This window comes from Ahaetulla prasina, chromosome 5 (genome assembly GCF_028640845.1).
Source record: "Ahaetulla prasina isolate Xishuangbanna chromosome 5, ASM2864084v1, whole genome shotgun sequence".
NCBI lineage: Eukaryota > Metazoa > Chordata > Lepidosauria > Squamata > Colubridae > Ahaetulla > Ahaetulla prasina.
In genome coordinates this window covers 121,803,910-121,817,168 of record NC_080543.1, presented here as the reverse complement: position 1 = coordinate 121,817,168, position 13,259 = coordinate 121,803,910, and the positions used below count along the sequence as shown (strand labels likewise).

Genomic DNA, 13,259 nt, shown 5'->3' with positions numbered 1-13,259 from the left:
TAGAGGTTCTCCCGAACTCCTGCGAATCCCCAGCAGCCCACCTCTGGTGCCTACATAGCCAGTCCTCCAGTGGTGGGTTTCAAAAATTTTTTACTACAGGTTCTGTGGGTGTGGCTTGATGGGCATGACAGGGGAAGGCTACTGCAAAATCCCCATTTCCTCCCGATCTGCTGGGACTTGGGAGGCAGAGAATAGATGGGGGCAGGGCCAGTCAGAATTTTTACTACCGGTTCTCCGAACTACTCAAAATTTCTGCTACCAGTTCTCCAGAACTGGTCAGAACCTGCTGAAACCCACCTCTGCAGCCCTCCCGTGCAACCCCAAACCTCTGAAAGCAGGCAGCTGCCTTGAGGCTTTAAGAGAGAGACTTCGCTCGCACTAATATGCTCTGCGGAACTGACTCTGGATATTTGGAGATCTTAGAATGTGGTTTGGTTGGCTTTTCTCTCTCAACAGGCAGCCCTGCAGATTTTTGCCAGTTGAAAGTTGGGGATGAAATCCTATCCCTTGGCAGCATCGGCATTTCACACCTGGAGCAGGGCGAGTGGGAAGCTTCCATCAACCAGGCCTTGGAAAATGGACGCCTCATCATGGACGTGAGGCGGCATGGAAAGAAGGGTGCGTGTGTAATTACACTGAGGGCAGCATGAGTTGTCTCCTCTCTATGTTGTATTATGGTCAATAGTGGGTTTCACTTGCCTTTGCTACCAGTTTGGAACTTCGCTTGTACACAGTGCTTCTGTGCATGCGCAGAGCATCCGCGATGATGTCTGGGCGGGTGGGCAAAGCCTCCCACCACCGCCACTTCCGGTTCTCCCAAACCGGGGCGAACCGGTAGAAACCCACCACTGATTATGGTGAATGACTTCTGAATTCTTACAGCCTTCAGCAAGAGCTGCTGGCTTGTTTCCATTGAAAAGTATCTGGGGTTAGTATTTCTGCTTTTGTAAAAAAAAAAAGAAGAAGAAGAAGAAGCATTTGTGGAAAGGAATATATTTATTATTTTGTCATCGTTGCATGAATTACAGTGTAAGTAGCGGGTTGAGCAAGTTTACTTTCTAGAAATTGGGAAGCCGTCTCCTGGAGTAGAGATGTGCTTGGAAAGTGTTGATCGCAAATGTGTACCATACTTTGATTGTGCATATTCATTAGACAACGATATGCGGGAAGACTTTTTTAAGATCAACTTCACTTCCCAAGATTTTGAAAATTCTTCTAATTTAAAATAAAGTTGCTGTTAGTAAACTTGCTATTTGTTGTGGAAGCTTTTGACTAATTCTTGCTTTGGGGGAAAAGTGGTCTCTAGCAGGACTCTCCAACCTTGGCAACTTTAATAGACTTGTGGACTTTAATTGAAGTCCACGGGTCTTAAATGTCTGTAGGTCTATAGAATAGTTGTTAATAAACTTGCTATTCATTGTGCATACTTTTGACTAACTCCTTGCTTTGGGGAAAAGGCGGTCTTTCATGAAAAGCCCTAACAAATTATTCCACATTAACATCCCAAATCACTCCTTCCTTCTCCTGTCCTCTCTCTCTATATTCCTCCTCTTTATGTGTTGTTTGGATGTATTTTTTTCAGTTCCCTTTACACTTTGACATTCCCCCTGTCTCCTGTTTTCAATTTCTTTTGCTTTCCACATATCAATCAGATTGGGGCAAAGACCAGCCTTTCCCGCCATTTGCAAGGCACAAAATCCTCAATCTTACCAGTATGGCTACCAACATTATAGGTACACCTGAAAACAAGTGGATTGATGCCACATCAGGAGACCGCGCTTCAACGCAAAGTCATCAGATGTCAGAAAAGGAGGTGCACAGCCATTTGAAGAATGATGTAAGTGTGGACGTGGACGTCCAGAGGAAAGTTGTTTGCCAACTTCTAGTCATGGCGATTACAAGACATAACACTGTCCTTTTACCCTTAAACCTGGGATTGTACCATATTCTTCTGTATGGGTATTAAAGTGGCCTGGAGACACGGGAGTATCTTCAGTATTTTGAGAGCCATTTGGGGATCATGGTTAAGGACATTGAGCTAGAAACTGGGAGACCGTGAGTTCTACTTCTCCTTTAGACATGAAGCCAACTGGGTGACCTTGGGATGGTTCTAGGGGTGAAATGCTCACAGTTCTGACCAGATCTAGCGATCCAGTAATGATCCACCCACCCCGGTGTCATTACTTCCTGGTTTTAATCCGGAAGTAATGTGTTTTGCACATGGGTAGAAGGTCTGTGTGTGAATGTGACAGGCGTGCGCCAGCAGCGTGTGCACTTCCAAACCAGTAAGGAAGGTAAGTACCGTATATACTCGAATATAAGCCGATCCGAGTATAAGCCGAGGTCCCCAATTTTACCCCAAAAAACTGGGGTAAACTGGGGACTCGAGTATAAGCCAAGGGAGGGAAATGAGGCAGCTACCGGTCAGGGAAAGCCTCCTCCTCAGCCGAGAAGGCTGGCGGCCCCCGCCCGCCTCTCACTGCACCGCAGGGCTTCCCGCTAATGCAAAAGCCCGCCAAGTTTGCACCATCCGGTATAATGTGAAAAAAGAAGAAAAAAACTGAGTATAAGCCGTATATACTCGAGTATAAGTTTAGGACGTTTTCAGCACAAAAAACGTGCTGAAAAACTCGGCTTATACTCGAGTATATACGGTAGATTTCACCCTTGGCTGGTTCCCTGAAATTTCAGGGACTAATTTAAGCAGTTGCCAGGAGTCAAGTATGATACAAAAGCGTGCATGCATCCACTTGCCCAAGTGTCTGAATTTTGATTGCATGACCATGGGGATGCTGCCACAGTCGTAAGTGTGAAAAACGGTCATAAGTCACTTTTTTCAGTGCTCTTGTAACTTCGGTCACTAAATGAACTGTTTTAAGTAGAGGACTACCTGTACGGTCATTGGTGTGGTGCGGTGACCTAGAGGTGGAGCTCTCGCCTCTAGGAGTCTGTAAGTTCGATCCTAGGTAGAGGCAAATATTTTTCTCTCTGGGCACAATAGGAATATATCTGCTGAACAAAACTCCGCATTGGCAACAGAAAAGGCATCCGGCCATTAAACACTGTACTAGCTCCGTTCAGTTGCCCAGACTCCACCCCGCAATAGATTATGGGGTCATTAAAAGGAGTTGGCTACCTGTACGAGCCTTCTACAGAACTTTTGAATTGCGCATAAAAATTAAAATGCCTCTTCTGGGCATCAGCTTTCATAAGGTTGGTAGTTTGGTTTGTCAGAAGGGCCAAAGTCAGGTGTTACCTCATGGAGGTGTAAGAAAAGGTGAGATTAAAGCCATCCTATGCTGTTTTTCCGTTTTCAGGGGTCTGAAACAAAAGTCAATGGAATGCAAGATGATACAAGCTCCTATGATCGAAAAGGTAAAACTACCAGATGTACTTGAAATAAGAGATCTTAATTTTTATTAGTTTATGAAGAAAGAGACCAGTTCTATAAACCAGTAGCTCCCAACCTTTCGGACACCAGGGACAGTGGTGGGATTCAGCCAATTCGCACCACTTCGGGAGAACCGGCTGTTAACTTTCTGAGCAGTTTGGCAAACTGGTTGTCGGAAGAATTCATTAGGGCAGAGAACCGGTTGTTAAATTAAACTTGAATCCCACCACTGACCAGGGACCAGCTCCATGGAGAGAGAGCGCATGGTTTCATGTGCTGCTTGCATCCCGCAGATGGAGCTTTGCTAATGTGCATGGACCGGTTACTCGGATGCTGTGGACAGGTTCCGATTCATGGACCAGGGGTTGGGGACCCCTGCTATAAACAGTAACTGCTAATAAAAACACAGTGGGTTTAGAAACTTTTTTTAAAAAGGTAGAAATGCAGCAAGTTGATACCAAGAAGGAAGGTTTTTAACCTGTTCTGAGTCATCTGCCTTCCAACCCCTTTTTTCAACCTGCTGGGCAGGGTGAGTTAATAGGTCTTTCAGAGGAATGGTAAGGGGTTTCAAGCTTAAAAAAAAAAACACCCTCTTACTGTTGTGGTCTGCCAGCAGCATGTGGAGCTGGATACAGATTCAGACAGCGATGAGGCTGAGGTGGGGCCAGGGCCATTGGGGAGTGAGGTGCGGACTCCAGAGCCTCCAGAGACTGTGAGGCAGAGGAACAGGAGGAGCCTGTTCCTAATGCACGCATGAGAAGAGCTGCCAGAAGGCAAGAGCAGCTCAAGCAAAAAGGACAACTCGGGAGTAGGGCCAAGAGTTGATTGGCCCCTCCCATAAGGCTTAAAACAGACCAGTAACGGCGTTTGGGCTTTGCCAGAAATCAACGTTGGTAGCATCGTCTTCTGCTTCGTCTACGTCTTGCATTTATTTTTGTGACTTATGAACATTTGCCAAGAAAGGCCTTTGGCAGTTTGCCTAATTGGACCAAGGTTTGCAGTAGGACTGAGGAATTTGTGTTGGGTGGAATTTGTTTTAATCTGAGTTGAACGACACTGGGAATGAAGTAATTCTCAGCTGTTCGAATAAAGTTTGTTTGTTTTTTCACAGACTGAGTTTCCTACTACCTACTTGGGCTTGGGTCACAACACTTACCCTGGTCAGGTATATTTGTCTGTGTGCCTTATAAGATTTGGGCTTCTTCTTTTTTAAGGTTAGCCTTTTATGGGAAAACAAGGGGAGAAAAACATAACCTGTAACCTAACACTAGACTGCATTGTCAGCTAGAACTGCCTGTGATGGTCAGAGAGCGGAGGTCTGTTTCTTTTCAGCCCAGCTTACAGTACATCTTGGGAACAAAATTGTAGCCATCTAGGTCTTTAAAGAGTGACCATCATGGTGGTTGCTCCCCTGCTTAGTGCTGACTTGGGAAACCTCTGTAAAACTGGGATGAGCTCCTTCCCAAAGAATAAAATTTGAAAAGGGGTTGATTGAGAAGACCTGCCAGTCCTTTGAGGAGCTTAAAACCCTTTGTAGAGTTACCACGTCAAATGATTTAGGGGTCCTTGTTGCTTTCTGAGCTTGGTTGTTTTTGTTGTGACCCAGGCCCAAGTAGGTAGTAGTAGACGCAATCAGTTCAAAAACAAACAGACTTTGTTAGAACAGCTGAGAATTAACTCATTCTCAACGTAGTCCAAACTAAATCAAAACAAATTCTTCATAACACAATTCTTCAGTCTTATCACCAGCCTTGGTCTAATTAGGCAAACTGCTAAAGGCTTTTCTTGGCAAAAGTTCAAAAGCAGAAGACTCCGACAAGAAATAAATGCAGCAAGACAAGGAGCAATTCTATCAACTTTGTTTTCCAACAAAGAGCCCAAATGCCATTGCTGGTCTTTTAAGCCTTATGGGAGGGGCCAATCATCTCTTGGCCCTACTCCTGAGTCGTCATCTTTGCGTTAGCTGCTCTTGCCTTCTGGCAGCTCTTCTCATGTGTGCACTAGGAACAGGCTCCTCCTGTTCCTCTGCCTCACTACTGTCAGCCTCTGGAGTCTGTACCTCGCTCCCTGATGGTCCTGGCCCCACCTCTGCCTCCGACACAGAGCCCTCATCTGGGCCTTCCCCAGTCTCCAGGACTGGCCCATGTTCTTCCTCAGCCTCACCACTGTCCGACTCCACTGCCAGCTCTGCTGGCTGCTAGTGGACCACAACAGTTTTCTTGCAGATGTTTCATTGCCCCAAGTAGGCAACATCATCAGTAAAGACTCTACTCCTAATGATGTGACCTAGTTTGGGTAATGAAACACCTGCAAGAAAAAAATCAAGCTCAGAGAACACCAAGGACTCCTCATTTCAACCCTGCATTAAAAATAGTTTCCTTTACAAGTGGTTTAGGCTGAGAATAGCACTGGGGTCAGGCAACTTTGCTACAGCAGAATTGGCACTCAGACCTTCCCAGCTGCATGTAACTGCTGCTTTGGTTCTGATCTGGTGATGCTTCAATGGGTTCATGCTAGTGAGGAACAGAGCTTTGATTTAGGCTCTGGAAAATCAGATGCCCCTATTTCCAAAGTGATGACCCATTTGTTTGAAGGCATCCAAATCAATGCCTTTTATATAGAGGCACTGTGGCTCAGTGGCTTAAGGACCGCCAGTTTGAGCCCTAGCACTATAGGGTGGGGTGAGCTCCTGTCACTCGCCTCAGCTTCAGTCCACCTAACCGTTTGAAAGCATGTTCTATGCAAGTAGATAAATAGGTACCACTTTGGTGGGGAGACGAGCTGGTGCTCTGTGCAGGCAGGCAGTTTCCAGATGGCTCTAAACCTTCCCAGTTGTGCTGCCCGCTTGTGAAGCAGCTCCAGGGGGAAAAAAGGAGCCTTTGGTGACACTGCAGGAAGAGCCACTCGTCTTTCTCGTTGGTGCGAACCCAGCTCGCCCTCCAGTGGCGTACCCTGGAAGCACACAAGTATGTCCTATAGCAGGGTCGGTACCTTGTCAAGCCAAACTACTACTCTGCAAAAGCATTGTGGTTTCCTGGCTGCTGTAGCAATGCCAAACAACAACAACAACAATAATAATACCTTGGATATTTTCAATAAAATTAGACCACACCACACTGACCTGTTTGTATCTCCGTATTTTTTTCCAAATAGACACAGAACCTATTTCTTTGAAAAACTTAAAAAGGCGATCCCAGTTTTTTGAACAAGGTAAAAGCAATCAGTATTCGCACCCACCTCCAAAAAGCTAACATTTCATGTAATTTCATGAAATCGTGCCTCCCCTGCCTTCTCTTAATCAGCCTGTGGTGTTGGGTTCTATCGTGCCAACTTTCTTAATCTCTTTCCGTTCTTTTCTTTAGGAGCATCAGGTTCCTTTCACAATTCATGGGTGTATCTTTGTGGTAATGGGATTTGTGTGTACCTTTTTCCCCCTCACACCTTTGACACTCTTGATAAGTTCAAATCCTGTTCGTAGCGAGCACCAAATGTAGTACGAAAGATTTTCTCATCCGATTCGCAAGCTTTTCTCCTACGTCTATCATGGCGAACCTTTGGCGTTCCGGCCTGCGTGCCAGAAGTGGCACACAAAACCATTCCGTGAGGTATGCGCAGCCCCGCTGGCCTTCACAGGCGCTGGAGCACCGATAACCAGAAGAGCGGTGGACCATCGCGCATGTGTGAGCCGGCACCCAAGCACCCAGATACCAGCATGGAAGTGCGCCCGAAGAACAGTTGGCCAATGCGCATGCGCATGACGTCAACCCGGAAGATCGGGTGCCGGCCTGTGCATGTGTGCCAGAACACCGCTCTACTGGGTTCCACCGCTCCTATGTGTGCGATGGCCAGCTGACCAGCGCATGTTTCATCACAGGAACACGGAAGAGGAACCGCCGAGGCTGCACATTCTTCATGGGATAGTTTCACATGCCGCTTCCGGCACACGTGCTATAGATTCGCCGATACTGGCCTACACGCTGAAATTCGGCAAATCTGTGTTTTATAAAATGACCAGTCTGAAACAAATGAATAGTGTTGAAGTCCTATTTATTATTACAATTGGTGTATCGGTATGGAATATAGCTAGCTAAGGAAGAGATGCCTTATCTCCATGAGGCAATTTTAATCCTTCAAAAACTAAAAGAAGTGTTTTGGGCCCAGAATCCTGTATCTGAGTTCTTGAAAGCATCTAGGAATGTGTTCTGCATGTCACACGTCACCTTTTTCACCCTCACTTCGGACACTTGTGCTTGTTTTATTTGTTATACGTGGAATGTTTTGAAGTGATGAAGACAATATTTCTCATTGATGTTCGTGTTCCGTATTACACAGGGTCTTTTTCCCTTTCCAATGTTATTTTACCATTGTCTCAGTTTCTTCAGAATAATGTTTCCATTCAAAAGAGGAAAGGCCGCTCTTTAGCCATAATCATATCTTGCCCTCAGCATCTCTCCCAGGCACTCTTTTATGGCTAGGCTTTGTGCCCGAGCTGGCAAGACCTTCAGAAATGCAAGCCAAACTTCTCTAAATGCAGAATGTGACTTTATCCCCCCCCCCCAAAAAAAAGGAAAGGAAAGGAAAAGAAAAGAAAAGAAAGGGAGGAAAGAAGGGGAGAGGGAGGAAGTAGAAGGGAATGGAGGAGAGGAGGGGAAAGGGGGAGGGGAGGAAAGGAAAGGAAAGGAAAGGAAAGGGAAAGGAAGGAGGGAAGGGAAGAGAAGGAAAGAAAAGAAGGAAAGGAGAGGGAAGGAAAAAAGGAAAGGAAAAGGAGAGAAGGAAGAGAAGGAAAGGAAAGAAGGGAAGGGGAAGGAAAGGAAAGGAAAGGAAAGGAAAGGAAAGGAAAGGAAGAGAGGGAAGAGAAGGAAAGGAAAGGAAAGAAGGGAGGGGAAAGGAAAGGAGAGGAAGCTACAACTTGACTTCTTTGTGCTTTTGAATAGAATAGAATAGAATAGAATAGAATAGAATAGAATTTTATTGGGCAAGTGTGATTGGACACACAAGGAATTTGTCTTGGTGTATATGCTCTCAGTGTACATAAAAGAAAAGATACCTGCATCAAGGTACAACACTTACAACACTTAATGATAGTCATAGGGTACAAATTTAACACTTAATGATACAACACTTAATGATAGTCATAGGCTACAATTAAGCAATCAGGAAACAATCAATATCAGTATAAATGATAAGGATTACCAGCAACAAAGTTACAGTCGCGCAGTCATAAGTGGAAGGAGATGGGGGATTGGGAAGGACCTTTTTCCCAGTACCAGGTTTTTGAATAAGGAATACATATTGTTTGGTACTCAGTTTTTAATTTGGTTTTTCTGGGGTAGCTGAACATCTTGCATTGAAGGTCAGTTTTGGCCTTTGTCCCATATTTAAAAGAGCAAAAACAAAACAAAAAAATCTCAGGAAAATTAATTTCTCACCCATCACCCCAAAAGAGAAAAGATTGCACAACTGAGACAGTTGGGGAAAAAGAAAAAGCACAGAAATATCCTTGTTCTGCTTGCTGCTTTAACTGTTTTAGGGTAGCTAAGATCCGATGGCAATTATTCATTCATTATAATTCTTTGGAAAGTTTGGGAATTTGTCCATGCATAAAGGTAATGCAGGAAGAGTTACTCATTTATATATATATACATACATACATACACACACACACACACACACACACACACACACACACACACACACACGGAAGCATTATACTGAATATATGTATATGTATATTTGTGTTTGTACATATACACACGTACATACACACACACACTCTTGGAAGCATTATAGGGAAAACTGGACTTGTATCATATCACTGTCTTTTTTTTTTTTTATTGAAAGAGTTTTAAAAAAAACAAAGACATTTTCCCCCCTTTTTTCCCCCCTCCCTCCCAGAAAACCCCCTTCCCCTCCCTTCCCCTCCCGCTTCCCAGGTCAATCACAAGGTATTGTTATACATAAACCAAACATAGAATAAAATTTTCCCTTCCAATCCAATTAACCTCATCCAAAGCTTTTCATCTCCCAACCCCCTCCCCATTACATAAAATAACTTCCTAATTATTCAAAGGCAATCTGATATTTCTTAATCTGATATCTGTTTTGTAGATAATCAATCCATTTTTTCCATTCAATTAAATATCTTTCCTGCGTATTGTCTTTTAAAAAAGCTGAGATTTTAGCCATCTCAGCCAAATTAATGACTTTCAGTATCCATTCTTCTATTGTAGGTATCTCTTCTTTCTTCCAGTATTGTCCAATCAACAGTCTTGCTGCTGTTATTAAATTCAGAATCAATTTAGTCTCAATCCCTGTACAATCCGTTATGATTCCCAAAAGGAAAAATTGTGGCAGGAACTTTATCTTCTTCTTCAGTACATTTTGAATAATCCACCAAATTCTTATCCAAAAGGCCTTAATTTTCTTACATCATATCACTAAGTCTTATCAGCAGGATCACCTAAAAGTTAAAATATAATCTGAACACAGTAAATTGGGAAGCAATTGTGGAAAAGTAAAGATGGAGGCCAGCACTGTTTCTCAAATTGTCTGGCATGGGGAAGAAGGTTCGGCCAAGTGAGCAGGTGACCCAGGCTAGTGAGGAAGGAAGTGGGGAGATGAAGGTGACACTGCAGGAAGAGGCAAGAGGAAGTCCAGGTCTGTGCAGGAGAACCATAGAGTCCAGTGCCAGAAAGCAATTTGGGAGGCCCTGGATCTGGGGCAAGAGGGTTAGGTGTGTGCCCCATTCTTGATGAACGTATCTTTTTTTTTTTAATTTGCATTTATATCCCGCCCTTCTCCGAAGACTCAGGGCGGCTTACACTATGTCAAGCAATAGTCTTCATCCATTTGTATATTATATACAAAGTCAACTTTATTGCCCCCCCAACAATCTGGGTCCTCATTTTACCTACCTTATAAAGGATGGAAGGCTGAGTCAACCTTGGGCCTGGTGGGACTAGAACCTGCAGTAATTGCAAGCAGCTGTGTTAATAACAGACAGACTTAGTCTGCTGAGCCACCAGAGGCCCTTGTATGTACACTGAGAGCATATGCACCAAGACAAATTCCTTGTGAAACAAGGAACACTTGACCAATAAAAAAAATTCTATTCTGTTCTGTTCTGTTCTATTCTATTCTGGAAAAATAAAAGAAAAATGGAGCGGTTCTTGAAGTTTGTGGCTCTTCAGGGCTGGGATTTTTTGCATGAGCCAACTCATGTGAAAGGGATGTGACGCCTGAACGCTGGGGCTGAATTCCATTTCTGCCTCCTGTTAATGCTTTTGGATAAACTTCTTAGCCTTGAACTTCGGCTCAACGACTGCGGCCATTGCAACGATGATTTTAAAAATAAAATCTCAGCTCGCCGTCCTCAAAATTGCTCAAAATTCTAGATGTCGCCCCATCAGCCTACCAAGGTTGGCGTGGCATGTTTGTTTTCAAAGACCATGTTTGATTGGTTGGGGATTGGGATATTATTTTGCAAAGAAGAGATGGTTGGAAATGATGCAGAAATGTGAATTCCCCGACAAAACAGTATTCTAGCATTCTTGGAAATCTTCTCCTTAAACTGTCTTCTCAGAGTTTATTTTTGGTGTGCTGGCATAATAATCAAGGAGGGTACCACCAATACTTTATTGCTGTCTATGTATGGCAGACTTGATTAGAAAAACTTGCAATTCATGGTGTAAGTATGAAATCAATGCAGTTAGTCTTCGACTTATGACCACAATTGAACCTAAAATTTCTGTTGGTAGGCGAGAGGGTTGTTAAGCGAATTTTGCCCGGTTTTACTACCTTTCCTGTCACAGTTGTTAAATAATCACTGCATTTGTTAAGTTAGTAACCTGGTTGTTAAGTGAATTTGGCTCCCCCATTGACTTTGCTTGTCAGAAGATTGCTAAAGGCGATCATATGACCTCAGGACACTGTAACCATCCTAAATATCAGCCCATTACCAAGCATCTGAATTTTAATCATGGACCATAGTTGTAAGTGTGAAAATCGGTCATAAATCATTTTTTTCAGGACGGTCATAACTTTGAATGGTCATTAAGAGAGCTTTTGTAAGTCGACGACGACCTGTATAAGGATTTTCCTTTCTATGATCTTAAGAACTATTTGCCTTTTGGAAGATGTTAGATGAGTCTTTGATCGGAAAAATGGGTGGTTCCAGGGCAGCCTTCGGTTTTGGGTTGAAGTGGTTTCTTCAAGATAAGAGTAACAAAGATTTTCCACTCTTTTCTTGTTCTTTTTTAATCTTGTAAATCATCCAGGAGGCCAGGAACCTGCAATACTTGACGTAAGTAATACTCCATTGTTATTATTATCAGTCAACAATCAGTCAACCAGATGGTTAGGTTAGACTTGGCATTTGTATCCAACTATCAAGGGACGCGACGGCTTAGTAGCTATGATGCTAAGCTTGTCGATCGAAAGGTCGGCAGTTCAGCGGTTCAAATCCCTAGTGCCATGTAATGGGGTGAGCTCCTGTTACTTGTCCCAGCTTCTGCCAACCTAGCAGTTCGAAAGCATGTAAAAAATGCAAGTAGAAAAATAGAGATCACCTTTGGTGGGAAGGTAACAGTGTTCTGTACACCTTTGGTGTTTACTCATGCCAGCCACATGACCATGGAAACATCTTCGGACAGCGCTGGCTCTTTGGTTTTGAAATGGAGATGAGCACCGCCCCTTAGAGTCGGGAATGACTAGCACGTACCGTGTTTCCCCGAAAATAAGACCGTCTTATATTTTTTTGAACCCTGAAATAAGCGCTTGGCCGATTGGGCTTATTATCAGGGGAATGTCTTATTTTGGAGGAAACAGGATATGTGCGAGGGGAACCTTTACCTTTACCTTTATCCAACTATCAAGTCCTTCCCAAGAACCTGAGAGAGGCAGATGTTCCTTCCATCTTCTTGACAATTTGTTCCCCAAAGTTTTCCTCTCCCTTCTCCCTTCTCATCAAGAGGGTTAGATTGGATTCCAGGTGGGTTGAATTGGAGGGGAAGCTTTATCCCCTGTACCTATGGTTGTAGGAATTGGGTATGTCCAGTTTAATGAAAAGAAGGGGTGACATAATAGCAGAGTTCCAATATCTAACGGGCTGTTACAAAGACTAGAAGGTCAAGCTAGTCTCCAAAGCACCAGAAGGCAGGATAGGAAGCAATGGATGGAAGCTAATCAAGCAGAGAACTGATCTAGAACTAAGGAGAAATTTCCTGACCGTGAGAACAATTAATCAATGGAATGGCTTGTGTCCAGAAGTTATGGGTGCTCCATCACTAGAGCTCTGAAGAGAGTCTCCTGCTTGAGCAGGGAGTCTCCTGCTTGAGCAAGGGGTTGGATTAGAAGATTTCCAAGGTCCCTTCCAACTCTATTTATAGCCCTGCAAAGGGTTCAGCATCCATTTTTCTTATCAAAAGGTGAACTCCAGCCCAGCATTCTTCTTTTGCAAGCCATCTGTGGAGAACCCTCTGGGCCTGCTAACCTTTTGTTTCACGTTGCAGCTCCCTGTCCCACCCATTGTGGCTTCCAGCCGTTGGACTTGGGATCAAGAAGAAGAAAGAAAAAGGCAAGAGAAATGGCAAGCAGAGCAGGAGCGCTTACTCCAGGTCTGGATGAAACTCTGTGGTTACCCTTCCTGCTAGAGCTAGGGCAGAACATCCTGACTAAAGCATTTCTGGTTGCTGACCCTTCCTCAGGGCCTCACTTCTACGTAAAGCACTTGAGGATAGAAGCCCTGCCCCAGCATGCTACCTACAGGTTTACACTGGCAGGGCGATTCTATTGTGGTGCATTTGGTTCCCCATCCAGCAGCTATCGATGGATCTTTGCCCATATAAAGCTGGGGATATTTTGGTGACTG

At 44.1% G+C, this 13,259-nt stretch overlaps 1 protein-coding gene across 5 annotated transcripts in view; it reads left to right on the top strand.

The window, feature by feature from the left end:
- Positions 1 to 13,259, top strand: part of LMO7 (LIM domain 7) — a 193,121-nt gene that overhangs the window by 159,142 nt on the left and 20,720 nt on the right. For 3 of the 5 annotated variants that reach the window (XM_058186707.1, XM_058186711.1, XM_058186710.1), the window contains 6 exons: positions 457 to 618; positions 1,653 to 1,837; positions 3,318 to 3,375; positions 6,545 to 6,601; positions 11,668 to 11,693; positions 12,901 to 13,005. In XM_058186707.1, the coding sequence (XP_058042690.1) occupies positions 457 to 618; positions 1,653 to 1,837; positions 3,318 to 3,375; positions 6,545 to 6,601; positions 11,668 to 11,693; positions 12,901 to 13,005 (593 nt within the window). The remainder of the gene's footprint in view (positions 1 to 456; positions 619 to 1,652; positions 1,838 to 3,317; positions 3,376 to 6,544; positions 6,602 to 11,667; positions 11,694 to 12,900; positions 13,006 to 13,259) is intronic. The other 2 variants (XM_058186709.1, XM_058186708.1) reach the window with 2 other exon arrangements.